This window comes from Polistes fuscatus, unplaced genomic scaffold (genome assembly GCF_010416935.1).
Source record: "Polistes fuscatus isolate 324 unplaced genomic scaffold, CU_Pfus_HIC Scaffold5, whole genome shotgun sequence".
NCBI lineage: Eukaryota > Metazoa > Arthropoda > Insecta > Hymenoptera > Vespidae > Polistes > Polistes fuscatus.
Genome location: NW_025113129.1, coordinates 10,522,255 through 10,550,059, shown reverse-complemented (window position 1 = coordinate 10,550,059; position 27,805 = coordinate 10,522,255). Strand labels below are relative to the sequence as shown.

The window sequence follows — 27,805 nt, the reverse complement described above, 5'->3', positions numbered from 1 at the left end:
CATATAACGAGTAGTGAAGTAGCTTTCGTTAGTCTCAGTTACGAACTGTTCGCAAATTATAGATGACATATATATATTCGTCTTTTTCTCTCTTTTTCAGTCTCTCATTTGCTTAGAAATAATATTCGCGTACCAACGTTATACACATACATACATACATACATACATACATACATACATAATATATATATTTATCGACCAAACGAGATATTATCATTTATTTCACTTAGCACGAGAATGTAATTGTTTATTCATGCAGAGTTACACTTTGAATTATAAGAAAATTTCAACATTTAAATTTTAGTACGATTGATCAACAATTAATGTAAATAAGAAGCTACTGCGAAAAGAAATTGCGTAGATTAAGGGAGAAAGAAAAAGAAAAGAAAAGAAGAAGAAGAAGAATGGCATGGTCGAAAGGGGAGGGGGTATACAAAAGGGGACTGTCTACTTTCCATGAAATAATTCTACCAGTTCGAAGACGTCGAAGATATATCGGTATCGATTTGTAGTAAGTACGCAATCGTCGAAATGGAGCGTAGCAAGAAGAAGGGTCGAACACACAGATTTTACCGATTCCACCCCTTTTTCGGTCTTTCCTCCCCTCTCCTCCGCATAATATAAAAATGTATATGTATATTATATAGTAGAGATATATGATAGAAAGTAAATGAGAACGTGATTTCTTTCGTGAAATTATACGAAAAAAAAAAGATCACGTATTTTTTTTTCCATATCGATAACGCCGATTAATTTCTGAATTGAAAAGGATAATAAAAGATAATCCCGTGTACGGATAAGAACGCAACCGTTCGAACTATTAATTAGCGTCCAATTAAAACGTAATCGATGTAGTTGATCGCGAATCTTCGCGTGACTCGGACGCGTTTGTGTTCGGCAATTCCCATTCGTGGATTTTCTCGAGTTACTCTCGACATTGAAATCAGCCTAATTCTGACATTTAAAGTAATTAGAAAATGAATCTATTCGAATTTGAAGTATAGATCGTACGGAGTTATATTACATTTCTCTTTCGAGTAAATTATCCTTTCATACGTTTTCACGTGATACAATAATAGAAGTTGGATTTATTACGTAACTGAATAGAACAGAGCGAGAGAGAGAGAAAGAGAAAGAGAAAGAGAAAGGGATAGGAATAGGGAAAGAGAGATTTTTAGAAATTCAATCGGATCGAATATCGTAGATAAACAAAGCTTTGTCGAAAGTTCGTATCGCCGCTCTGAGGAATCAAGTCATCTAGGCGAGTTCAATCGTTCTCTGATAATTAATTAAGGTATCGAAAACTTGCCATTCAACGTACAACGGTTCGAGATTTCAATATTGACGTTATTTTCGAATCGATCTGTAGTATACGAGGAGGAGTACGATAGTTATTCTATTAACGAAAATTAAAAAAAGAAACCCTTTATTAGAACATACGAGATATATGTTTCTTTTTCATTCTATTTTGAATCGATTAACATTTTATTTAACTTTCGATCGATTTTTTATTTAATATTTTATTCTAATATCAAAAACGCGATTTGCGTTCTCATAAGTAACTCTTACTTTTTCCAACGAAAATTTTTCTTTTCCCCACTAAATTGTATTATTTATATTTATTATTTTACAGAAAATTGTTCTTTCTTTCTTTTATTTTCAATATTGTTTCCTTCCACATCGAATCGATAGAAAATATAATAATAATAATAAATACGAATAAAAATATCTGATATATTTTTTGTTTCCCCAACGATTAATATGAACAAATTACTCGTCGTAACTGGAACGCGCAAGAAGAATTTAAAAAAGAAATAAATCACGAGTTTCAAAAGGATTAAAATAAAAAAACAAACGATCCATCTTACGTTTCGCAGAAAATCATTGTAGAGATATACGAGCTAAAAGAAATATGTTTGTTCCCCGTGTGATATGAGAAAGTTTAAACAAAGTTAAGGAAAAAAAGTGCTGGAAAGTAAGAAGTAACTAAGAAAGCCATATATATATACGAGAAGAAAATATTAAAAGAAAAATGAAATTAAAAAAAAAGGAAAAAGCAGTGGGGGCAGAGGGGGGAGGGGAAAGGAAATTTAGATCGAATAAGACATAACACTCGCGGAAAGGAATTCAAGTTGAAAGGGATTAATCCTTGAAACCGCGTCGTAACCGATAAAAGTACGGTAAGTTCGCCACAACCTGACGGCTAATTGCAAAGCACGCCGAGTAAATCCAAGCACCGCCCTTACCTCCCTCTCTCCCTTCCCCGTTTTCTCTCAACAATCCCCCTCTTTCTTGGTTCTAGCCCCTTTTCTTGGTACTCAAGTGCGAGAAGGAGCAGCCAAGCAGCCCTTCTTCGACTACTAGTAACGCGCGTTCACCACCGCCACCACCCTTGAGTTGTTACTTCGAGCCAAGCTTCTACTATACTCTTACTCAACCACCCTACCCTACCCTAAACCACCCCACCCTATCCCTTGCTATAATTTGTACGCGCTCGGTCTTTCGTAGTATAGACGAAGAAAGTTTTCGTCCGATGTACGTCGAGACTCGCTACGTCATCCTCCGTCGTCCTCTTAGTAGCTACCTACCACCATTTGTAGTATTAGTTGTGTTAGTGTTAGAGTTGTGACGGTGATCATCGTAGTGGTTGGAACTCGGTTATATGTATATATATATAGGTATAAGCGGTAAACGTGGACTAGACGATATTAAAGGTAAACCTCATCCCTTCCCCCCGTTGGCCCCTCTTGGCTCCATTTATGCGACATTAGAGACTTTCGTATAATGGTGACGAGGAGGAGGAGAACGAGGAGGAGGAGGAGGAGAAGAACAGGAACGTAGACAACGAGGACGACGACGTTGGTGAACGGAATCTTTGCGGAGTGCATGCATAATGCTGCTCGAGACTTGTATCAGAACGGGATGGAAAAAAAAGAACAAGAAATCAGACATAATGCGAATAATTTTATAATAAACTCTTTTTTATCTATTTATACAATTTTTTACGGGGGAGGGGTGGAGGAGGGAGGCTTTTGTTTTCTTTTCTGTTTGTTCGTTTATTTTTCGGTATTTATTTCTTCGTAGATATGTGTACGGATATTTTTATTTTTACAACGGATATAGGATTTTTCTAGAGCAATGACAAAGTTTAAAGACATCTAGCAGGGTTGTCAGAGAATGGAAGAACAATCTCGTTCTAATAGCCTTCGGGTTTCGTATAGATGCGTATCACGTGACCACCAAAAAGGAGGAAAAGGAGGAAGAATAAGAATAAGAAGAAGAAGAAGAAGAAGAAGAAGAAGAAGTGGTTATATCTTCCGCAAAATTTACGACAAACATCAAAGTCGAGCGCCTAGAAGAGGAAAAGGAGGAGGAGGCGGAGGAGGAGGAGGAGGTCGTGGAAGTCTTTGGACAAACTTTTTCACATTAGCAAAGTGTGCTTTCAAAATATCTGTAAGCGTATCTTCTTTCTCTCTCTCTCTCTCTCTTTCTCTTTCTTTTTTCTTTCTCTCTTATCTTTTGTCCTCTGTCTTTCTCATTCACACCCTTGAGCTTCTCTATCTTATTTCTTTGACTCGACTTACGGGGCGGCGCGGTATCGGAAGTTCAAGTTGATACGAATATGCATCTAATTAAAAACTCTTGATATGGTGATAAAGGTTAGATAAGGAAGTATTATATATATATATATATATCGTTGGTTGGAAGCTACTCGGAAAAGTTACGCTTGTGTCTCCGTTAGCTTCTATTAATGGTAACCGGTTATGCTACGTTAGCAGAAAATTAACACGTTAATTAAATACAATGTCGTGGCTTCCCTTTCTTCATTTTCATCATCATCATCATTTTCTTCTTGATCTAAGTAAGGAACTATCATTATATATCTCGTGGAATATTCAAATACATATATAATACATATATAATATAATATGAACAATATGTGTAAAGAAAGAAAGAAAGAAATAAAGGTAAAAAAACAAAAGAACAAAAAAAAAAGAAAGAAATTTATAAATGAAAGAAGATTAATTTCGGAATTTTCGAAGGCCTCGAAATTCGCGAAGCCTCGATGATATTACAAAGGAGAATAACAAAAAAACGGGTTCCCTTTGAGATCTCAAATCGATAGTGGACGACGAAAAGGGACACACACACACACACACACACATACACACATGGTGATGAAAAGAGAATGGGATGCGTCCTTTTTTTCGGCATTCCTCTCTCGTAGCGTGAACTCGGCGATACCATTGTCCGATCTGGATTCATTCTATGTGCCACGTTGGCTTCCTGCAATTACCGCGATTGTCTCGATTTTTCCTTTACTTCCGTCTTTCTCACAGCCTCTGCCTCTCTCTACCCCTAACCCGCTATATGTACTTACTATTACTACTACTACTACTATTAATACTTTCTTCTTTCTGGTACCTTTTGTTACCTAGCAGCATCTGTTATTCTATTATCGTCGATATGCTACAACTATTTTTCCTAATTATTCTTATTATTTTATTAATTAATTAAATTGAGAACAAAAGAAAATAATTATAACACACGAATAATTCCTCTAGTCGTCTCTCTGTGTTATTTTAAACGTTTTCTTTCAATTATTTCCGTCTATTGATTTATTATCCTATTTTTCTCATTTTGATTATTTCTTTTATCAATATCAATACAACTTATTATTATTTTACATGGAATATCGAATTTCGTTTATCGATATATCTTTCGGTACACACACATATATCTATGTATATATATGTATGTATGTATGTGTGTAGATATACTTGTGATCGTGTTTGCGATCTTGGCATGCCTCGAGTGAGACGTTAATATACAATAGCAAAGGTTTATATATATAATGATTTTATATCAGAAGGGACAAATAAAGAGAAAGAAAGAGAGAGAAAGAGAGAGAGAGAGAGGAAGTCATGAAACTGCTAAAAGAGAGAAAAGCAGAAAGGTTGTGCTCGTACGGCGTGGAAAATGCTGGGTCACTCTTATCGCTCTGGTTCCATACGCACGTAGGGAAAACGGTCGCCTTATCTGGCGTTTCCATGAATAATTTAGAGAGCTTCGTGCTGAAAACTTTTGTACCGGTTTCGCGCTCTCTTCGCGCGAGTATGCTAGCAAGAGAAAACGAAAACGAAAACGAAAAAGAAGGAAAAAAGAAAGAATGAGCGAAGGGGAGATACAAAAGAGGAAAAACCACCGCCGCGAAACGTAGCATGGCAAGTCGTGCGAGTAGAAACTCGAAATGCGAAGGAACAGTGGAAAACGCTTCGCGAGAAAATAGGTACACACCGCACAGTGAGAAAGAGAATGAAAGAAGGAGACAAAAAGAAACTAGGGAAAATGGGGGAAAGACCGGCCATTTTCTATTGTCAAAGGAAGGTGCGCGCGTGCCAGTGCGGTACACACTTATGTAATGTCATTCCTCCTTCTTGTTAAGGGGGGAAAAAATTCAATCGATTCTGCAACACCCCCCAGCTTTGTTCCCGTCAACACAAGAGAAGGAGAGAGAGAACAATAACGGGGTAGAAACGGATAGAAGTTGCCTGCAAATGACACGAGTATCGCGTATTCTATGATTAATGAACGATTATCCTTGAAATAAAGAATTCCTTAAAGAAACAAAACTATAAAGGAAAACAACGATAATTAAATATATATAGATAACAAATATTCTTACTTATTTATATTCTAATTGATATCATCGAGGAAACAATGTCGATAAAATTTTAAACGAGGAAATAGAAAGAGAAAATAAATATATTCAAAGTGAAACTTTTACGAGTTGGCCAATCTCGATTGTCCATGAATCGTATCGATGTTAAATAAATTACTCGATCTCTAGGAGAGCCCTTTAAAAAGCATTTTCATGAACGAAAATCTCTCTCGTTGAACGTAGCTCTTGTAATGCTATCCTCCATTTTAAATTCTCTCTCTCTCTCTCTCTCTCTCTCTCTCTTTCTTTTTCTCTTAATGTTTTTGCGAACGATCGAGTTGGTTTTTCGTTAGGTTATAGGGCTTTTGGGGTTGAAAGAGGAAGATGGAGGTGGGTGGGTCGATTCGAAATAGGTTTTAAAAGACTTACCCAGCATGAAGGAACATATAGAAGGCGAACCTCCAAAGCTCGAGGCGTTTGTCCGGCCTGTAGATGAAGACACTGTCGATCGGTACTGGACCCGAGGGATTAACCTCGCCCTTTGCCACGGTGTAATAAGTGAAGAAGCCCAACTGAAAGGAAAACAAAATATAAAATCAATATGGATAACACGTTGAATTATTGTATATTTCAAAATATTCATTTTATTTTAACATTAAATTTATATACTCTAATAGTTTATTAATATTTATATTATATTATAACCGGTCAAAAATGTGATACTTATTGTTACGATAAAAAAGCATATATAATTGTATTAATATAATAATTTGCTAACTGTTCACAGGTTCGAGACACTTATCTACGAACATTTTCTCACATTTATTCAATACTACCAAATAAATCTTTGTCATTTTACCGCATCTCTGAAACCAACGGCATACAAGTTTTTGTCTTTTGCCTTTTCACTCATTCGTTTTATTAACCACGCCTAGGTTGCTTGACTTTAGTGATCTGTGGCCAAAAATTAGTGATCCAATATAAATCCAGCCGTTCAAATTATCAGTATATTTGTCGGAAAGTCAGATAAGATTGAATTCGAAATTTCGGACGATTGATATTAAACAAATATAAAATATGATTTATATTTATTAATATCAATACGTTGTGGACTGTAAAAAAGGAGTCAATTTATTCACCAGAATCGTCATTTTCAGATTGCCTTACACAATAATATAAAGTATCGATCCGAGACTGAACATTCTCGTGCGAGAGTACAATAATAATGCAATAAAACCGTGTCGTAACTGCAGTCCCTCAAACTTCCCCCTTCGAATTCCACCCGCCTCCTATTACCCCATTGTGTCGTCCTTCAGCACGCTCTCTCTCTCTCTCTCTCTCTCTCGTTTTCCTAGGATTGTGCCTGCACGAGTTATAAACGTTTCCATTCTTTAACGTAGGTGGAGTGAGTGAGTGCGTGCGTGCGTGCGTACGTATGCGCACGCGGGGCTTGCTTTTCTTGCATGAAAAACCGTACACGTGCGGTTCGTTCGTTGTACACGAAATTTCTCCGCCCACTCTTTTCTTTCATAAATATGCACTTGCCGTTTAGTTTCCGCTTTTATTATAATAAATGAGACGGTTGTTTTTGCGTATTCGACTCGGGGATAGGAAAACTTTTTTATCTTGGTTACGCATCTGGTCGTGTGTGTCGGAGAAAAAGAAAAAGAGAGAAATAGATGAGAGGTTGGAGAGGGAGGAATACAAAACGACGTAACTTGAACGTGAAAATATCCCTCATTGCGAAATCGAATACGGAAGGGGAAAAGGGAGGATGAGTTGGAAGTGGGGAAGGGGTAGGAAATTATTCTCTACGTCGCGTTCTCCCTTCTTCTTCTTCTTCCTCATTTTTTTTTTTATTCCTTTTATTTTTCTCTTCCACTTGAAAATCATTGTCTAATAATGCTCGGTAGTTTTTCTCTCTCTCTTTCCCTACCCTTTCCTTTTTTTTTTTGCTTTAAAAAGAAAAAATTCGCCAACGACGACAGATCGTCGAACTTATATAACTCCACCGCTTTTCTCCGACTCTCTTCTCTTCTTTTCTCTTTCCGACCCCTCTCGCGTGCATTTCCTATCGTAGAAATCCAATGGCGTAACGACGAACGAAATTGCCATGTTAATTAGGACATTCCGTTCGGCACGGAAAAACGTGCTTTTGGAACGCACGATTAAGCGCGGTGCGTTTACCAACGGGGGAAACGTGACGCGGATCACCAATGAAACGCGAGCCGAACGAAATTTCATTAGGGCGTCGTCAATTGTAATTTAACAAAAAAAAAAAAAAAAAAAAAAAACGAATGAAAAAGATAAAAAAAAAAATAGGCTACAAAAAAAAGGTGAAAACAAGAAAAAAAAATAGAATAGAGCTAAAGGAAGAACAACAAGAAATAAAAGGGGAGGTGATCGGGGACAGGAGCAGGCGCAGGGGTGGGGGTAGGGGTGGGGGTGGGGGTGAGGTCGAGGTAAAAAATAGAATAGAAGTTTAGAGCGTAGGACGAGCATACTGTTTAATTGACATTCGCAGCAAGTAGGTACGTCTTTCGTGAAAATAAAACGATGCCACGTTCCTATAGCTTTCGCTTCGTTCAGTAGTAGTACTAAAGCTGCTGCTACTGTTGAACGTTCGCGAGAGTACAGACGACGACACATAGCTATGCATATCCTCTCCTCTAGCCAGCTATCCAAGATTGCGTCTCTCCTTCTTTTTCACGAGAAATTCGAACGATCGACGACGAACAGCCAGCCGCCTTATTTCCTTATTCACCTTTTCCTTCTACTTCTTCTTCTTCTTCTACTACTCTTTACTAGAGTCTTCTTCCATTGCACGAAGTAGAAAAGAGTAAAAAAAGTGTGCACACCATGGCACTCCTTGGCTCTCTCTCTCTCTCTTTCTGAAACTGCGTTTCACTCTCTCTCTCTCTCTCTTTTTCTTGGTACGACACAAATATTTCTTCTTTTGCATATCGAGCGAGGAAGAAGAACCCTGCACGACGACCATTTGCATTCCTCCGTGTCTTCCTCCACCCTTTCCTCCTTTTCCCGTTTCTTCCAACCCTCTTTCCCTCCCAACCCTCCTTTTTCTCTTTTATCGCCATCTTTTTCTTCCCTCGATAGAAGATGTTTCCATTCTCAAGGAGTTACGTGCCTTCGCTCGATTCGAAGCGTTACCTTCTTTTTTCTCCTCCTCCTCCTTCTCCTCCTCCCCCTCCACCCTCTTCTTTTTCTTCTTCTTCTTGTTACCCCATCCAACGACACGGAACCTGCTGTCCCGTAACGATATCTCGCAAATTTTTCTACTTTTATTGCGTTCGAGAACACGAAATTATCTATCTCTTTGATATTTATATATACACATATATACATTTACGTATATAAATAACGTAGAGAGTAAATGCATGTTCGTGTTATAGCCTGTTGCTTACGCTTTTTGTAGAATTATCTTTTAAATTGTTAGATATATATTACCACAAAAATTATTTATTTATTTCTTTTGAAATTATTATTATCCCTCTTCTACTTAATGTAAGTAGAAATCTCGGGTATATTCTTGGATATTGAAAAAAATTACGATAATCCGTTTCAATTTAGCGTAACATAATCCACGTAAGAGTTTAATAAAAAATAATATAAAAATATATATATATATAAAAGATAGGTATATACCTTTAGCGATAAGTGAAATGATAGGAAGAAAAAGATTAAGAGAAAAATTGTCGACGATATAATTCGTGTTAAATCGTGCGGAATTATGGTGCCGACATTAAAAAAGAGTCCGACCGAGTTCGGTGTTGTGTAGTATCTATGATTGTGTGATGGAATGAAGAAAAGGGTGAAAGCAAGGAGTGGAGAAGAGCAAATGGAGAAGAGAAGAGAAGAGAAGAGAAGTAACGAGAGGAGAGGAAAAGAAAAGGAGGAAGCATTTAAACCGTATCATCCACGCGGATATATTTTATCACGCGGAAAAACAATACGCCTATCCCCGTATTTTAGCTGGTTCTCTTAGCAAAAAGCAATGTCTAAGACGCAAGGGACGACGATATTGCAAGCGTTGATTTATATTAGCCATTTGGGCTCGACTAACAGAGAGAGAGAGAGAGAGAGAGAGAAAGAGAGAGAGAAAGAGAGAATGAGAGAGAATAACGGTGTACGAGAGAAAAGCAAATAATATAGAGGTTGGAGAAATCTCATACGACAGTGTAACATTACGTTCGTTCAACAATTGGGATCATTATGACATTGGTAATAAACAACTTTTCCCATCTACCGAGAGTAATCTATTTTTATTTCCCACGTTGTGCTTTTAAACGTAAAAGAAATGCGTACCATGTCGTATTTTAACGGAGGTGAACAAATAACGAGGTCAACTCCATAATTCCCTTTGACGTAAGTATTATTAGGTGTATATCTAAAATACGATTTACGATTTTTTTTGTTATTTTTATCGGTACTTCTCGAAAATTTGCTAAGAAAAAGAACGTAACTTTTCGGGACGATCGTTTGGTATAGATTTCTACTTATTGCGTTTATATTTTTATTTTATATATTTAGACGAGTATTTGTGTCTATCGAAGGAAATGAAAATTTGTGTAAAATTTCGTAAGATTTTCACAGTATTTAATATGCAAGTGTGCCGTAGTAAGATATTAAATTTAAAAAAGAACAAAAAATATTTGAAAATGTTCGTCAAGGTTTTTAAAAAATTTACATTTTTCCTTCCGCGTAACTCCTCTCTCTCTCTCTCTCTCTCTTTCTCTCTCTTTTTTCTCGTTATATTTGCTCTTCTACCTTTCGTCTTTCTTTTTTAGTTGCCGGTCGCGTAGCAGTAAGTGTATTTTAACCATGAGAGGACGAGCGCACCCTTATTAAGCTTCATTTGCTGGTACTTTGGCTAATTGCTTCATTTCTTTCGCATCAACTTCTCTTCCCATACAGTTTCCTTCGGAACGACCAAAGTCATCTTTTCTAAATTTCGAAATATATAGGGTACAGTACAATATCATTTATATGTATCACGAAATATATTTAACATATTCGTATATATTCGCACGTATATTATAAAACGCTTTTGTCTCTGAGATAATTTTACTTTCCATTTATTGTACATTATAATTCAAATTATTATATACCAATATAATAATTCGTTCGTTGAACAAGTAAAACGTTAAATAAGTAATAATAATTAACCTATAACGATTTATTTCTTATTCTCATTAAACAGTCATTTAATCATTTTTTTTTTCTTCTTATCGTGGCGTATGAGTTCTGAACATTTTGCGTTACTCGACTACATTAGCACTTGTGTACTTTGACTAATTAGTTCGTTTTCCCCTTGGTTTGGCTTTCCTAATATCCTCATTCCAAGTGCGCAATAAACGTCTATTCAAACAGAGGACTTCTATCGACACTTCATAGTTTCAACGAATTACGTATGTCACTGAGAATTTGGAGAGAATTTAAGTAAGAGAGAGAGAGAGAGACATTGGTCGTAAAGTGGAAAACGTAAATTTACACATACACACATATACATAAATTAAGTGACTTACCTATGCGAAAAGCACGTTTGCATTTAGAAAAATTGTACCCGATGAAAATAATTAACGAATTCATTTAAACCTGAACAACGTATTGCATATTCCAATAGAACCGTTCGTATCTAGGTCGTTAAAGTTTGCATGCGAATTAATTTTAATGATTCGATTAATCCCAACAGTTTTGGCCCATAGAATTTTCCCCTCTTTTTTAGATTCTCTAAAACGTAAGTAGATGAAGAAAGAGAGAGAGGGAGAGAGAGAGGAAGAGAAAGAGAGTGGTGTTAGCGCAAGTGTGGATCGTTACTTTTTTCCTAGCTTTTTTGTCGAGAAATTTTCGAAGACGAGAAAAGGAACGAACGCCTCGGAGTCGATTCAACGGAGGATAGAATTGGTCGTATTTGGATTTGAGAATTCCACTCTCCCCCTACCTACCGACCAACCTACCACTATCTACCTGTTTCCGTCTTTTACTTTTCCGTTGGGAAACGTGTGTGTGCGCGCGTGCGAGGGTGAAAGTATGCGAGTGTTCCTGCGCAGAGAGAAAGAAATAAAAAAGGAGGGGGTTGGGGAAGGGGAGGGGGAAAGAGAACGCATAGAATGCAGGGATTACGGTCGTCGCGGGTGCTCTCGCACATTCTCGTATCTTGAAACACATGTTCAGAGTCACGATTCGTCCGCCTAGAGTAATTAACCTGAATCTGAGTCTACGTTCTACGTTCTACTCCTACTCTTACTACTCCCCCACTCTTTCCACCCTCTCGTCCCACTCATCAACCATCTTTCTCGTGCGAAACGAGTGCGCACTCGTTTTCTAAGAGAGAGAGAGAGAGAAAGATATAAAAGATAGAAAGAGAAGAACGACTACACGACGACAACGACGACGACGACGAGGAGGAAGACGACGATGTTCCTAACGCTACAGAGAATTTGAAACTTTCGAGTAAAGACATTGCTGGCTTGAACGTTACTGGCGAAACAAAACAGGCAAGTATTTCTGAATTTCGAGCACGACCCGAACGACTACCTCTCTTCTCGCAGTGATTCGGGACCTCGAAAACTTCTACGTAATGCGAGAGAGGGTGAGCAATAGTAGTAGTAGTAATAGTAGTAGTAGTAGTATGCAACGAAGGGGTTAAAACGCGACAACGGGACGATATTATGTCGTGCGATTTCGCGCATTAGAACGATTAAATAACGATTATAATTATGCCTTGAATAAGTTTGAAGAAAATTTGAAACAGATAGAGAAAGAGGGAACGAGCGAGGTACTTTAAAGTATCGAACACGTGTGCGTCGTGCTAGAACACCCCAGCTTATATATAATTTCTCTCTTCATATATTATATTATATATTATATATTATATATATACATGTATACAGTTCGGTGAGCATAATAATTCGATACAATTCATAGCGTAGCGATTATCTATCTTAGCGTAAATATGTATAGTCTACGGTACAACGAACAGCAAAGTCCGATTTTTAAATAAATCAAATTCAAAAACGTAGAACTAACTAAAACTGTAGTTCTCGTTTATTCGATTCTATAACAAAAGAAAAAAAAACATCTGGTTCTGACTTAATAATGAAAAAACGTTTCACTTTGACTATTTATTATAGTTTTTTTTCTAAGCATATAATACATATACCTATACCCTTTTTGTTTTTTCTTCGAAACCGTTCATACAGTAGGATGGAAAAATTTTGAAAGCTGGTGTATAAACTCAAAGGGTTCTTCTATAAAGAGAGGTAAAAATGAAACACTGATGTGAGGATCGTGAAACGTTGTGTTACTAACTCGACTCACGCAAACACACATATACACACATACACACACGTAAATATAGGAACGACAAATCACAGAGAGAAGGGCCGAAAGAAACAGAGAGAGAGAGAGAGAGAGAGAGAGAGAGAGAGAGAGAAAGAGACGACAACATTCGTAGGGCGTTCTGTTTACTCTTTGTTCTTAGAACGCGTTCGCTTTGTCAAGAAACTACGATGGGATTTCTTTTATCCGGCGGCTTAACGTTCTGTCGGAATCGCATTCGGACTACATCTTTCTACAGCATTTGCTTATTGTCGTTGGCTTTTAAGCCGCAGGAAAACCACGACGGCGAATATTCTAGTGGCGTGTCCTCTCAATAAACCCTGTCTTCATCTCACTGGGATAATATGTTCAAAAACAACGAACTCTCTTTTTATCTTATATAATTTCTTGTCCTTTTCTACGTATTTTTGCATGCAGATGCAAAATAGGATCTGCATCCAGAAGTCAAATGTTGTCGAAATAAGCAATTATAATTTAATTTTTACTCGAACGTATATTTTTTTTTTAATTGTACTCGGAATGAAATAACATTGTTATTTTAGTTATTAAATTGAAAGTAATTTTTTGTTTTTTTCTTTTATTTAGGTATAGTAGTTTTTAGAATATCCCAGTGTAACAAAATTAATAGTAATAATAGGATAGAAAGTTAAATATGAATCTATCTTGCTCCACATTCTAAGTAAAATTTAAATTATAAGCAACGGCATCTCTAATGTTCTAGAAATCATAAGTTTCCTTTTTTCTTTTTCTTTTTTTTTTGCTTCTCACCCGCCTACCCTCTCTATCTATCCATCTATCTATTTATCTATCTATCTATCTATCTCTCATTTCATTCTATCTTTGTTCATTCTATTTTTTTTTCTAGTACTATTTCTACTTTTTATTATCTTTTTTTCCCTTCGTGTTCCATTACGCCTGAGAAGAAAAAAGAGGAGTTAAAAAAAAAAAGAAAAAGAGAAAAGAGAAAGATAAGGGAATAAAAAGGGAGATAGAAGGAAACAGTAAAGTAGAGGTCATTTTCGACATAAAACACATTATTTCTACCCACAATTCTTTCTCTACCTATTTTCTTTCCCCTTTATTCCGAAAGCTTCTATTTTTTCTCATATTCGGAATTTCATTTTACTAGCTTTATTCGCTTAGCCACATCTCGCCAAATTTTCCTAGCTTCTCACTTTTTCTCTGTTTCTCTCTCTTTCTCTCTCTCTTTATTTTCTTTCTTTCTTTTCCTTTAATTCTGATTATTTTCTTAAGAAACATCGGCGGATAATTTTACATTTTTATTTTTTTTTTCTTTCTAATTTAAAAACCGGAACACCCTTATTTTTATTGCACACGTATCATCAATTTTTTAATTATTATCATAGTTATCCTGATTATTATTATTATTATTCGCATTAGTCTATTCTCTCGTTAACTTTTTAATCACAATATTAGAAATTACGGTAAAAGCTGTTCAAAAATAATAGGAGAAAAAGAAACGTAGAGTTAACAATTGAAATAATAAAAAATAAAACAGAAAGAAAAAGGAAAAAAAAAAAAGCAGATCATCCATTGCATTCAGGATTCTACTCGCGCTAAGAGTAATCCGTTCTCTTTCTCTCTTCCTCTCTTTCTCCCTCTTTTTCCATGGTGTCACGAGAATCTTTGCGTAGATTTGTAAGCCGCGAATGAAATGAAAGAGGAAACTAGTGGGACCGAATGAAGAGTAAACGAAAAAGTGAGAGTGAAAGTACGTGTAAAAGAAAGAAAGAAAGAAAGAAAGAAAGAAAGGGTGAGAGAGAGGGGATGAAGGGAGTTAGAGGGAGGATGGAACTAATTTATTAAAGCCCTCTAGAACCGAATGAAACAAAACGGGGGAGAGAGAGAGAGAGGGAGAGAAAAAGAGATAGAAAGAAGGAGGATCATCGAAAGAGAGAAGAAAGAGACGAAATAATGGGGCCCAGGCGAAATTAAAAGGAAGATTAATTAATTAGACGGTTCGTGCGTTTGAAAGTAAGTACTTTGAAAATGAACGAACGAACGAACGAATGAACGAACGAACGAACGAACGAATGAACGAATGAACGGCACCAAAATATCGTAACAATGGATTTACCCCACCCAACCAGGCTGATAAAATTTGTAGATGGGAAAAGTCCCCACACAGTGACGTGACGCCACTAAAACACACACGACAAAAAAAAAAGATACCAAAAAAAAAAAAAAAATAAAAAAAAAAATAAAATAAAATAAAATAAAGTAAAATGGAGCTTTTTGTGGGACTCCAGTTCCCCCCCCCCCCGTTGTCGTTATCGTTGTTCGGAAACGTGCTTGAAATTTTGTCGATAAAAAAAGAAAAAAAGATTTAAAAAAAAAAAAAAGGTCCGATCTTGCGTGAATACGAGCGAGCGATGTGTTACTATAATAAAAAATAATAAAAAGAAAATAAAAAAAAAAAAAAAAGAAAAACAGAAGAAACGTTAACCAGCAAGTTCCTTTTTGATCGAATATAATTAATGTTTCATTTATAAAGATACTACTTAAATGGATACACATTGAAAATAGATATGGTATTCGGACTTGGTACTATGGTAACGGACTTTGGTCCGTTTAAAAAGAAGGAAGAGGAAGATGGGGTGTAAAGGATGAAGAGGAGAAGGAAATGTGAGGAGGGGGAGGGGGTTTAGCTCGAATAACGAATAACTCCACAATCTTACGATCGCCTTAAGTCCTCGAGCAAGTTTAATGAATTTTAACACGGAAGGACGATGACGTAACTAAAGACCTATCTTGGAATTACATTAAAGTTCGACCAAGCTCTCGATGAATTTTAATCAACGGGGAAGAACGAAAGACTGATAGAGAGAAAGAGAGAGGGAAATATATATATACATCCGGTAGCCGGTGAACGATCAAATAATAAATATAATACTTCGATATAGTTGAACCTGTTTACTCTAATTATCTTCAACCACGTTACATTTAGGATCGGTAAACTAAATACGTAATGTGGGAAATAGTATCGATCATAAAATTTCCTATTTGGTTTAATTTAAATAATTGTATTTATTTATTTGTTTATTTGTTTGTTTCGCCAGTTTTTATTTTGGTCACATATTAGAACTAACGCATGTGAGGAGAGAGAGGAGGGGTGAAGACGAGCTCGATGGTCACCGTTAAAAAAGCATATAATTAGTATTGTAATACGATCAAAACGTTGATATACGAGACAATGGATATACGAAAAAAAAATCGTTGCAAAAAGAAAAAAAGAAATATTAGGAGAAAGAAATTTGTTAAGGACGTGTATTTAACAAAATGTGAAAGCTCGGGAAAGTATTTTTTTTTCTTTTTTTTTTTTCCTCTTTAATACAAATATTAGTAGAAATACCGATGGACGGAATTACGTTGAACGAAATAATCATTTTAATTATTCAATGAATATTTAATCACAATTTACATGGACATAGATTGGAGACGTGGACGAGGACGGGGACGGAGGTTGATTGGTTTGTTGCGAGGTAGTGAGTTAACGCGAGACCAAGATTTTATAATTAAAATTATCTCTCATATATTTTCTTAGTTACTAATTTTGTAAAAAATGATATTACAAACATCCTGTAACATAATTTGGAAAAGTTAGCAAAGGATAAAGAACAAGAAAGAGAAAGAAAGAAAGAGAGGGAGAGAGAGAGAGGAAGAGAGAGAGAGAGAGACCGTTTTCAGGATGATGAGGAAGAAAGGAAAAAGGTGCACCTTCCCCCCACCCCCTCTCTCTCTCTCTGGGAACTGCCTCAAGCTAAATTAAAGAGGAAGATTAATTAATTATGTAACTAATTAGTTAACTACGATTGCTAGCTAAAAGAGCAAGTGAACGAGGACTCTCAAAAAGGGGAGCTAGACAGCGCAGTCGTGGTTAAAGGAACATCGAGAAACGGAACGGAACGGAACGAAATGGAACGAAACTAAACGAAAGATGGAACGACGGGTGGTAAAGGGATGATGATAAGGGAGAGAAAGAAAGAAAGAAACAGAGAGAGAGAGAGAGAAAGATAGAGATAGAATGAAGAGTGGCATCTTTTAAGTGAACTTCCGTGTATTTACCAACCGAAGACGACGTTCAATGTGATGTAAGTATCGAGGTATCGCGATATCGAATCCTTTCCCCTAGCGACTATTTTATATTTACTTTGGGAAGGGAAAAGAGAAGCACACTTTGGGGAAATGATTCTGATTGAAAATACGAAGGGAGAGTATACGATACCTCGAGAAATGTCTTTTTTATAAGTAAGTAAATATTAAGTAAGTATCGTGTACTGCTTGATTATTTAACCCTCGGTAATATTTGTAAGAGTATAAAGTAGCCGTATCGTTATAACATATAGTAATTTTCTTTTCAATTTAAGTAGTATAAGAAAAAGGGGTATTATTATATGGTCAGACATTTTTAATAAAATTCGGATTACATGAGGATAAAGAAAATAATATTTGTAAAAATAGTAAGATAATTTTTTAGATTTAATTGACAATTATTTGAATTCGTTTTATTCGAAGATGCGTTAAAAGATTTTAAGTATTCATTTAAAAAATCTTTTAATTCGATGGACAATGCTAAAGAGACGCGAAAGGATGTCAAGTAGGAACAAAATATAGAACTTTAACGTAACAGTTCTTTATTTTCTGTATTGTAATTAAGAAAGGCCTTCCTTATTCGCAAGGAAAGTTCTCTCGTATGATAATGAAAGTACTCGTTCGATTTAATTGTCCCTGGTGTTCTTCAAAACTGGACGGTATGCGTCTCTCTCTCTCTCTTTCTTTCCTATCGGTCCTTTAATATGGGAATGAATTATAATCTTATTATTAACAATATATACATCTTATATATTTTCCCAAGTACACACAAAAATATATTTTTCGAAATATAAATTAAAAATATACAAATTATATATATATAAAGAATATTAAAATATAAAAAAAAAAAATAACATTATCCCCTGTATATTAATTATATATCTATTTAAACATTCTTTTAATGAAAATACCTTTTTTTTCTGTTAAGCTGAGCCCAGATTTTAATCACTTTCGAATGCTAATGTGGGATTTAAATGATTATTTCCATTATATTATCTCTACAATAGAGAACGAATTTTATCTTTCTCTCATCCTCTCTTTCTCTTTTTCCATTATTAAGCAGAAGTGTAATTCAGACAGACAAAAAGAGAGAGAGAGAGAGAGAGAGAGAGAAAACATTAAGAGACATTACGGTTTTTACGCAAACGTAGGAGAGTAAGAGGGTTAAAAATAAATCAGGTCCGAGTAACGCGTTCTTTAAAATGAACACACACACACACACACACACACACACACACACACACACACACACAAATGTTAAATGGGAATGAAGATTTTTCTTCTTTTAATAAAAATGTCGTAAAGCAAGACGACAACACAAGACCACCCAGTACGCATTTTACTTTATTACAATGAATTTTGATAAATTCGTTACAGTAGGTACGTTTCGTATACGAACACGTGCGCACGCATATATATCTACAAGAAGAATAAACGTAAAGTAAAAATAAAATAATTTAAAAACGTATGTAAACGTAAGAAACACCTTAGATACGTAGAACGCGACCATGCGAACGAATCAAACTTTAATCCAATTTTTTTGTTCGATTCTCTTCTTAACGCGTCTCGTCTTCTTCTCGTGCCACCCTTTTCCTCTTTCCCCTCTTTCTCCCCTTCTTCTTCTTCTTTTCTTTTTTTTTCCGTGTCGTCGATAGCAAAAAGCCTCTTTCACGGTCTACGATCCTTCGCCATCTTTCCCGGCTTAGATGCTTTTTGTCGGTCGTCGCTCTCGGTGGAGAAAACGGATGGACTCCGATAATACGAAAACCTATGTGGATCACTATTCTCCTTTTGCGAATAAGTCGATGAAAGTTCCATCAAAGTTGCTCCATAATATCGATCGAATCCACCTAAATGTATCATTCTTATCTTCGTGTAAGCATCCCCCCACCCCTCCTGCCCTTCTCCACCGATCCCCCACACTTTATACTTTTTTTTACCCTTCCATCATTTTTAAACCCTCTCGGAGAAATTCTTTTTATTATTATTACTATTATTATTATTATTATTATTATTATTATTATTATTATTTTTCGCGTGAAAGCATAGTCCTGAGAAAAGGTAGGACCGACCGATTCTACCTAACGCGCCGTCGGTTCCTCTGTAACATTTCCTTCCTTTTCTACTACTTCTACATTTACTTCTTCTTCTTCTTCTTCTTCTCCTTCTTCTTTTCGTTTTAACTCACACCAGCGAAGAACACGGGCAAACAGAACGTAAAAGGTAGCGACGGTAGATCTATCGTCGGGGTATGCGGTATAATATTGTTAGGTATGCAAATGAAAGCATTGAAAGGCTCTAATGAACTTCCGGGAGTTGTAACGGACTTAAAAAAGAATAAGGAAGTTGGCGGAACTGGCGTGGGCTCTGGTTGGTTGGTTGGTATAGATAGACAGGTAGGAGGGTTAGTAGTCGTGGGATACCAAGGACTTGACTGTGGTCTCTCTCTCTTTCTCTCTCAGTTAAGAGAAGACACGAAAACGAAAATTTTATCCACGTTCGAAAGAGAATAACGGAGATGAAGAACGGACAGAAGATAGGAAGGTAGGTAGGAAGGAAGGAAAGAAGGAAGGAAGGAAAGAAGGAAGGAAGGAAGGAATCATCTTTAGAATTCGATGGCAAAAGTTCTATCTTGGAATCCGAGGTGAATGATAAAAATATCGGCTCATAAATCTACCCTTTGATTACATACCGATTGCCTCTCGAATATCTAACGTTCCGTCTTTCTCTTTCTCTATGATTAATCTGTATAAAAGGAAGGATGAGAAAGGGATAAAAGGGGTGAAGGTGAGCTCGAGGTAAGAGAAGAGGAGCGCAAAGGAGGAGAGAGAGAGAGAGGAAGTGTAGGTGGAGGGTAAAGCGAGGAAAAGGAAGAAACTACGTCTCCATGTTTTCCACGAGTTTCCTTCGAGTTACGAAATCCCTGTCGTGGAGAAACCTACGTTTTCTCGTTCGCTCTTATTCGGAGTGTCGCGACGAGCGAAAATATCGATTCGAATTCCTAGCCGTTTTTCCACGACTATTTCGACTACCCCGGGCCATATTCGCAAAGCTTAAGCCCCGATGGAAGCTGGGAGAGAGAGAGAGAGAGAGAGAGTGTGTTAGTTGTGGGGTCGAGGGAATGAAAATTATTTCTACGCCTTCTTGGGTATTCTCGTAGTTCGTTCTACCGCCATCTCTCTCTTCCTCTCCCTCTCTCTCTTTCGCATATTCGTTTTTCTCCAAACGTTCTGCTCACCTCGTAAACTAGTCCGAAACGTTCGACGATTTACTGTAACTGCGGCTTTCGCGTCCTGTCTCGTTTCGTATTTTCCTATCCGATGTCGAAAATATTAAGCTGAAAGTATCGTCGATGTATCATTTTCTAGACACCCTACTTGCTCAAAAATTGCACGACCATTTATTTTAAGATTATATATTTATATGTTTATGTAAAAATGGTTGATAATAATAATAAACCTATCTTTTGTGAATTTTTCGTCAAAAGGTAAATCGTTATTGAATGAAAACGATCGTCTTCCACGCTTCGACACCTTTCCCAAAGTGCAATATTTCTTTCGAGTAGATATCCCGCATTCCCTTTAGACCCATCGTCATCATTGGCGGTCGACTTTTTCTATCGAAGAATCGATGTAAAAAATGTTCTTATCGCGAGATATCGCGAGACGAGCTGGTAGTATCGTGCGGAATAAAGTTTTGTAATTAGCGTTTGCGCCGGTTTGTAGAGAATCGTTGGAAAAAGATCGTCGAGGAGAAACGTTTTACCGTGTCTGATTTATGCCCTGGCGTGACTACTGAACGTCGTGTCGGAGAGAACGCTCCGAAGTAGTAAAGGTCGCGATATAATCGGTCATCGTTGTAAGCATCGTGTGTTGCCAGCAGCGAACGACAGCAGCAATTATCTGATTATTTACTTTTGATCGGAACGTACTTCATTGCACTATAGCACGGCAGTCGGGGATCCCGGATCCAAAAAAGGAATCGATATTCGGAAAAAATATTGGACGATCTTGTTTACACGAACGACGAAACACACAAGGTGAAAACGTAAACCACTTCTACTACTTCGGTATTTGGCTATTTGTGTGTGTCCGTGTGTGTTGAAATGCATATCGGCATACGGACGAATCGCGTATCGAAAATTAATCTGTCCGCGCGTTTGCCGCCACCGTTCTCGTAGAGTAAAAAAATATTTGCACGGCATAAACTAGCGTGGTGCGGTACAAACTCTAACCCATCCCCTACCTATACCCCTCCACCCCTCCCCACCATTCTCTCTCTTCCTCCTGAAAACTTTTTTCCTAACTTTTTTTTTCCCTGCTGCTTCCCTACCTCCTCTATTTCACCGGTATTTTGTTGCATGAGACGTGCGAGTTCAAAATTTTGTTTTCAGTCTCTTCGCACCGGATGAAAATCGATGGATGACCATGTAACGGTACTATTTTTGTCCTGCGCGTAGGATGCAAATTTTTCTCGGTCCGCAAATTTTCCATCGAGTCGATATTTCTTTTTCACTCGCGTCACTCGACGTTTTCGTCCATTCGCAAAGCACGTTCCTCTCTAATTTGAAATCCCAAAAAGGATCCCGGCGTTAAATGAAGAATATTAACGTAAGTATTTGTCTCTTTATATATTATATTATATTTTTGTTTTTATAATCGATCGCGCGCTCGTTAATTAATATTAAAATATTTAGCGTGCAAGTAGTACAAGTCCGATATTGATCAGACAACAGTGATAGGAGTAATAATCCTAATCAACGTTGTATAACGGAACTCGAGTGTCAAGTTTCTTAATTATCTTACGGAACATAAAATCGTAATTAACCGAACTGGTTTAAAGATATATTCGTTCCATAGAACGGAACGATGATCCCTGTATAGACGTCTTTAACAGTGGCAGGATTAAACTAGGAAGTGGATAGTGTCAGTAGCACGCGTCAACGAGCTTTGCCTCTGGCAATTAATTACTGTCTCCTGTTAAGGCTGTTCAACCAATATCGCCTGAGACGTGTGTGACTTCAGCAACGAGCGTGGAGAACAAAAAAATGAACTAAAAGCGCATTAAAGGGGAATCTTACTTCCCCCCAACCCTCTCTTTTTCTTGATTTATCTTATCGATGTTTATACTTGGTGAAGAACTGATCTGAGACATCGATTATCCACTTTTACAAAATAACTGGTATCGTCAAAGATAAATACACACTAATGCTTCTTTCCTAGTTAATTACGCGTATTTTTTTTTCCTTCATTTTATCTTACAACTGCATACAAACATTCTTTATTAAGAATATAATTTTCCTACGCGTTTGCACCATAGATTCTCCTTGTCATATTTTTAATTCGATTTTAACGGATTCATTCGCAAAAGATTAAGAATTTTTTTTTTACGCGAACTGCGTTTCAAAGATAATTTGCATAAAAATTATTCTACAATATTAATTGTGCTTTTGTAAAAGGAAAAAGTAATATTTCTTTTTTACGTGTAAAATAATCAAATTACGGGATAAGCTATTATTTTTAGAACGAGTCCAAGCGACCGTGAGAATTGACGGTGCAAACTCTAGTAAATAAACTCATAGGAAAGTGAACGTTCTTAATGAGTCGCGTAATCACGAGTAGGTTGAACGGAGAAGGAAGGTGGGGAGGGGGGCTGGGGGAGGAAGAGAAGTGACTCTTTAGTTATCGAACGTGGTAGAGGAGTACGCGTAGTTCGACGAGTTTCGGTAACGAAGAGAAATTCGTTATCGGCGAGAGCCCAGCCACGGGGTCCGAGCACACTAGACTTACGTTTTGTTTACTTCATCTTTTCAAGCGGAACGTTTAATCTCGGCAAAGTATCCACCAGGAGCGACATAGATGTCTCCTTGTCGTTACATCCGAGAACAAAATTACTATGAAGCGGTTCGCTATCCATCCTTCCTCTCTCTCTCTCCGTGTAAACTTTCTTTATTGAATTATCCATTAAACCAATAAAAATTGTCGGAACGTTCGGGAAGACACTTTATTTTCTTATTGGTTAAAAAATACACGATTAATGTAAGAAATATTAACGCACAAAAATTCTAGATACATTTATTCATTATTTTTTTGTTGCTCGATATCCTATAAAAAGCTCGCTTCGGTGACGGTGATTCGGTTAATTTCACCGAGGACTTTTCGTTTTTTAAATTCTACCATTTCGCAGAAACAATGTTATTATTTCAAAACGCCATTTCCAATTGGACAGTTATTTTCTTTTTGTCTGTCTGTCTGTTTATCTTCCTCTCTCTCTCTCTCTCTTTTTAGCATCGATCGCTCGACAAAATTTCCGGTGTTTCGTGCTGCCGAAATTGACGGGAGGGTAAAGAATGGTGGTACCCTCCGAGAGGGTACTTTCGGTAGCATCAAAAGCGATAACGGGTCACCGAGAAAAGGTTTTCAACGGAACGAATGAGAAATACAGTAGTACAACCACGCCTACCTTTCTATATAACTCTCTCTTTCTCTTCTCTTCTCTTGCTAGTCTTTCCATGACCGAGGTATTCGCATCGTTCGTAGTCCGAGGCCACTGGCAACGGTTTAACGCGATCCCGTGCAAATTTGTATGCGGCCAAGTTTATATGGTACCCCGGCTGAACGTTAGTTTCACCCTCGGCTCGCATCCACCCCTTGCTAGCTCAACACACATACATGCACACACACACACAAACAGTCTCAAAGAGAGCATATAAAGTTGTGCATATGTATAAGTATATGTGTGTATGTGTGTATTTTGTTTCATACGTGTTTACATGGATACGCAACCCCTTTCGTTTCCATCCACTTACGGTATGTACGCGTAACGTATTATATATACACATATACACATCTACATACACATACATAGATATCAGGTAGCTACGCATCCATCTTAGCGGTGCGTATGCCACCGAGTACACCTATTGTCACTGTGATACATATTGTGCGTGTGTACGTAATTATTGTCTGTGAGATTCCTTAACGTACATTCCCTGGAACATATGTAAACGTATGCGTGTGTATATATGGCTAGGTTTGTTTGATGTCTATGTGCGAATAAAGGTATAGGTACTACTTCCTACATATGTATAGATATACATTAACGGACATACGAGCGCTTAAACACGACGAACGCTTCTGCCAACGATGCAACGCACAAAGTTCCATACTACATGGTGGTACTAGACTCGCGCGACACACTGCTCTACATCTCTCTTTCTCTCTTTTTTTTTGTCTTTATCTCTCTCTCTCTCTCTCTCATTCGTGTTATTAGCAAAAGCGCATGCTTGTTCTAGAACATCGTTCAAAAGGTTAAATTTCGCAGGAAAAGCTAGCGTTCCATGCTAATTTTACGATCTACAAACGTGACTTCTACTATGCGTCCTTCGAAATATTCAACTTTGTATAATGCCAAAATGAAAGAGAAAGAGAGGGAAGTACCAAGCGGTTTTTGCCTAGTGTAAAAGGAGAGAAAAGAATACGGGAAGAGAAAGAAAGAGAGAGAGAGAGAGAAGACAAAATAAAGAAGATAAATTTAGTGTTCATGAATGGAAAACCATTTTGACGTTGTGTCGAGAGAATTTACCACTATTATTACTAACTTTGTCGTCACCATCCGGTTTCTTCTTTTCCTTCTTCTTGTTCTAGATTGCCATATTATTATCTCATTTTTTCAATTAGAATCTTTCCTCGAGGCTCTCTCATTCGAATGCGTGTCTCGGTAAAAAAAAAAAAAAAAAAAAAATAACGCAACGCTCAGTCACGGATTATATTTTCGTTTCAAGAGATATTTTATTCTTTCTTTCTTTCTTTCTTTCTTTAAAAGAGGCCCGAAAAAGAGGAAAGAAAGAAAAAGAAAAAAGATAACTGAAAAATTAATTTCGGTGAAAGGAAAGAAATGGAGAGAGAGAATGAGAGAGAGAATGAGAGAGAGAGAAAGAGAGAGAGAGAGAGAGACATGCAAAGCAAAATGGTTGGTTCTCTCTTCTGACTGCTAGTTTGTTTGATCCCTTTTCTACCAGACTGACTCGACTTTATTAAAGGATTCTAATACCTGTTCTTTTGCCTTTTACATCGTACCAAAGAGCATACGAAATATATATATATATTTATATATTTCCTCGTGAAAAATATAAGAAAAGAGAAGGAAATATTCTTTCTCATTTCTCTATTCCGACTTTTCATTCTTCTTTTCCTTATCTTTTTTTCCATACGACAGGTTTGACAAAAAGCGCAAAGAAGAAATACCCGTAAGTATTAAAAGAATAATCATTGGGGAAGATTTTTTGTAAGATCACCTTTACCCTCCTCCACCCCCCCCCTTATATTGGGTAAATCGCGATCTAAACTTGGAAAAGTTGTGTCTTAACTTAACACTTTTTTCATACGTTTGCAACCCCTGTTCCCTGTTTCCCAGAGAACAAAAAAAAAAAAAAGAAAAAAAAGAAAATATAACACAAAATTCACCCAATAAAATTCTCATATCGCCCGTAATAGAATAATTACCAATTTCTCGTGCCTTAAATTGATGCAATTAACATCGTTACCGCGATGATACCGTATCCATTAATGCGACTAAACCATTGATATAATAATGAGTTGACGCAAAACGTATCACTTAATCGCTCGTTTCATTACATTATTACGATTATGTATATACCAACAATATTAATAGAGAAACGTAGAAACAATAACAGGGCGGGGAGGGGGGAGGAGGAGGGGGTATGGATGATATTTTGCACGTAACTAGGATTTCTATTTGATTTGCGAGTATCAAACTCGTTCTCTATTAGCCCCTCCCCCCCTATCCTCTTCTGCCCTCAACTTCGTTCCTTTTCATCCCTCTATAAATATCTCTCTATCTCGTTTTGTGTTTATCAATCAAACCATCTATCTATCTATCTATTTCTCTACTCTTTCCCTTTGTCATTTCGTTATACGAGAACACGTCATTCGTAGAAAGTAATAACGTTATTCCGATCAAACACGCCGCACGAGCGACTAATTTTGTGGAGTTCTAGTATGTATATCGTAATGTTTAGTTTAGTACAGGTATCCTAGGTATGTTTGTATCGTGCATCATCGACACACAATGAAGCTTTGAGTATACGTTCCCGCTTTTCTCTCTTCCCTTTCCCCCTTTCCCTTCAACTCTTTCTATCTCTCATCCCACTATACTTCTATCCTTTTCTATCTCTCTGTTACAGTGGTATCATAGAATAGATGATATACACAATATCTCGATCCTTTGATCGGACATTATTAGTTCTGTGCTATCGTTGGATTTATTTAATCAATTAAAATACCTGGGACAGGATAGAAAATATCGTGCGAGTTACTACGAATTACCGTTGTGTTTGCTTATCGATTAAAAGCGTAACTCACGTTTGTGTCTCCCGTATGTTGTTTCGAATGATTGGAATTAGTATAAGGTAATAACAAAAAATAAAAGGAAAGAGAGAGAGAGAAATATAACGAACCCATTTCGTTATCGTGAAAAAAACAAAAAAAAAAAAAACAAATAAAAAGAAAAACGTAAAATAAAACGTAGGTTATGAGATTACTATTACTACAATAGTTGTAGGAAAGAGTAGTGCGAAACGAGGACAAACGTATCTTTTTCTCAGGACGGGTGTGAAATACGAAAATATTGCCGCGGGAAGAATCGTAAAGAGAAAAATCGAAAATGCCAGATACATACATACATACATACATACATACATACACACAACACACGCATACACATATACATACACGTATTACACGCAAAGATAGAAAAGATAGAAAAATATATAAAAGAGTTCGAATATGATGGTTGGTTGTCGTGGTGGTGGTAAAGTGCAACGAGATGGAAGAAGATGAAAATGGTTAGACGGAGAAACGTTTTTTGAAATAAGAAGAAGAGCGAATGGGAAAAAATGAACCGCGAACCGCGAGCTCGAATATACTGCGACCGGTTTTTTGAAGTCGAACCCATTGGAAGAAGAAATTTCTCGGATGCGCATGCATATCTCCGAGCTTCGAAATCGTAAAGGAGAAAAATGCTTTTCAAAATTCGAGGATCGATGAATCAAGAACGATTTGCAAAGAAACGTTGCACCAAGTGGGACGCCATTAACCCAATAGAATAGTTTCACGTTCAGGAATCTCGTTATGCGATTTTTTTGACACACACTTAAATCATGTGACAACCTCGGTTAGTAATATTGCGTTAGTTCCTAGTGAATCTAGCGTTGAATGTAGTAAGTAAAGTGATTATAATAATAATAATGGCACACCGCAGTCCCTTCTAAACGTATTCGCAAAAACAAATAGAAATGAAAATCTGATTAATCATGTCAGTCAATTGTGTAGACATTTAAATTCGACATCGTTGAGTTAAAGGATATTCTTTTATTTTATTTTCGAGTTTTTTTTTGTAATTATCGATAATTCCATTTATTCCATAAAAATAATAATAATAATAATAATAATAATAATAATAATAAAATAATGACGACGATGAAATAAAGAAAGAAGAAAATAAAATTCAAGTACGGTGGACTCGATTTCATCGACAAAAATATACTTCAATAATATTCGAGTTTTTTTTATTATATCGGTTCGATAATTCTACATTCGTATGTATAAATGTATGAATTATTTGTGTGCTTACCTAGTGGTTATAAAAAGT

At 36.7% G+C, this 27,805-nt stretch overlaps 1 protein-coding gene across 2 annotated transcripts in view; it reads right to left on the bottom strand.

Annotated features, from left to right (window-relative positions):
• LOC122522599 (protein rhomboid) overlaps window positions 1–27,805 on the bottom strand; it is a 116,718-nt gene that overhangs the window by 20,439 nt on the left and 68,474 nt on the right. For both annotated transcript variants that reach the window (XM_043643804.1, XM_043643803.1), the window contains exon 3: window positions 6,092–6,234. In XM_043643804.1, the coding sequence (XP_043499739.1) occupies window positions 6,092–6,234 (143 nt within the window). The remainder of the gene's footprint in view (window positions 1–6,091; window positions 6,235–27,805) is intronic.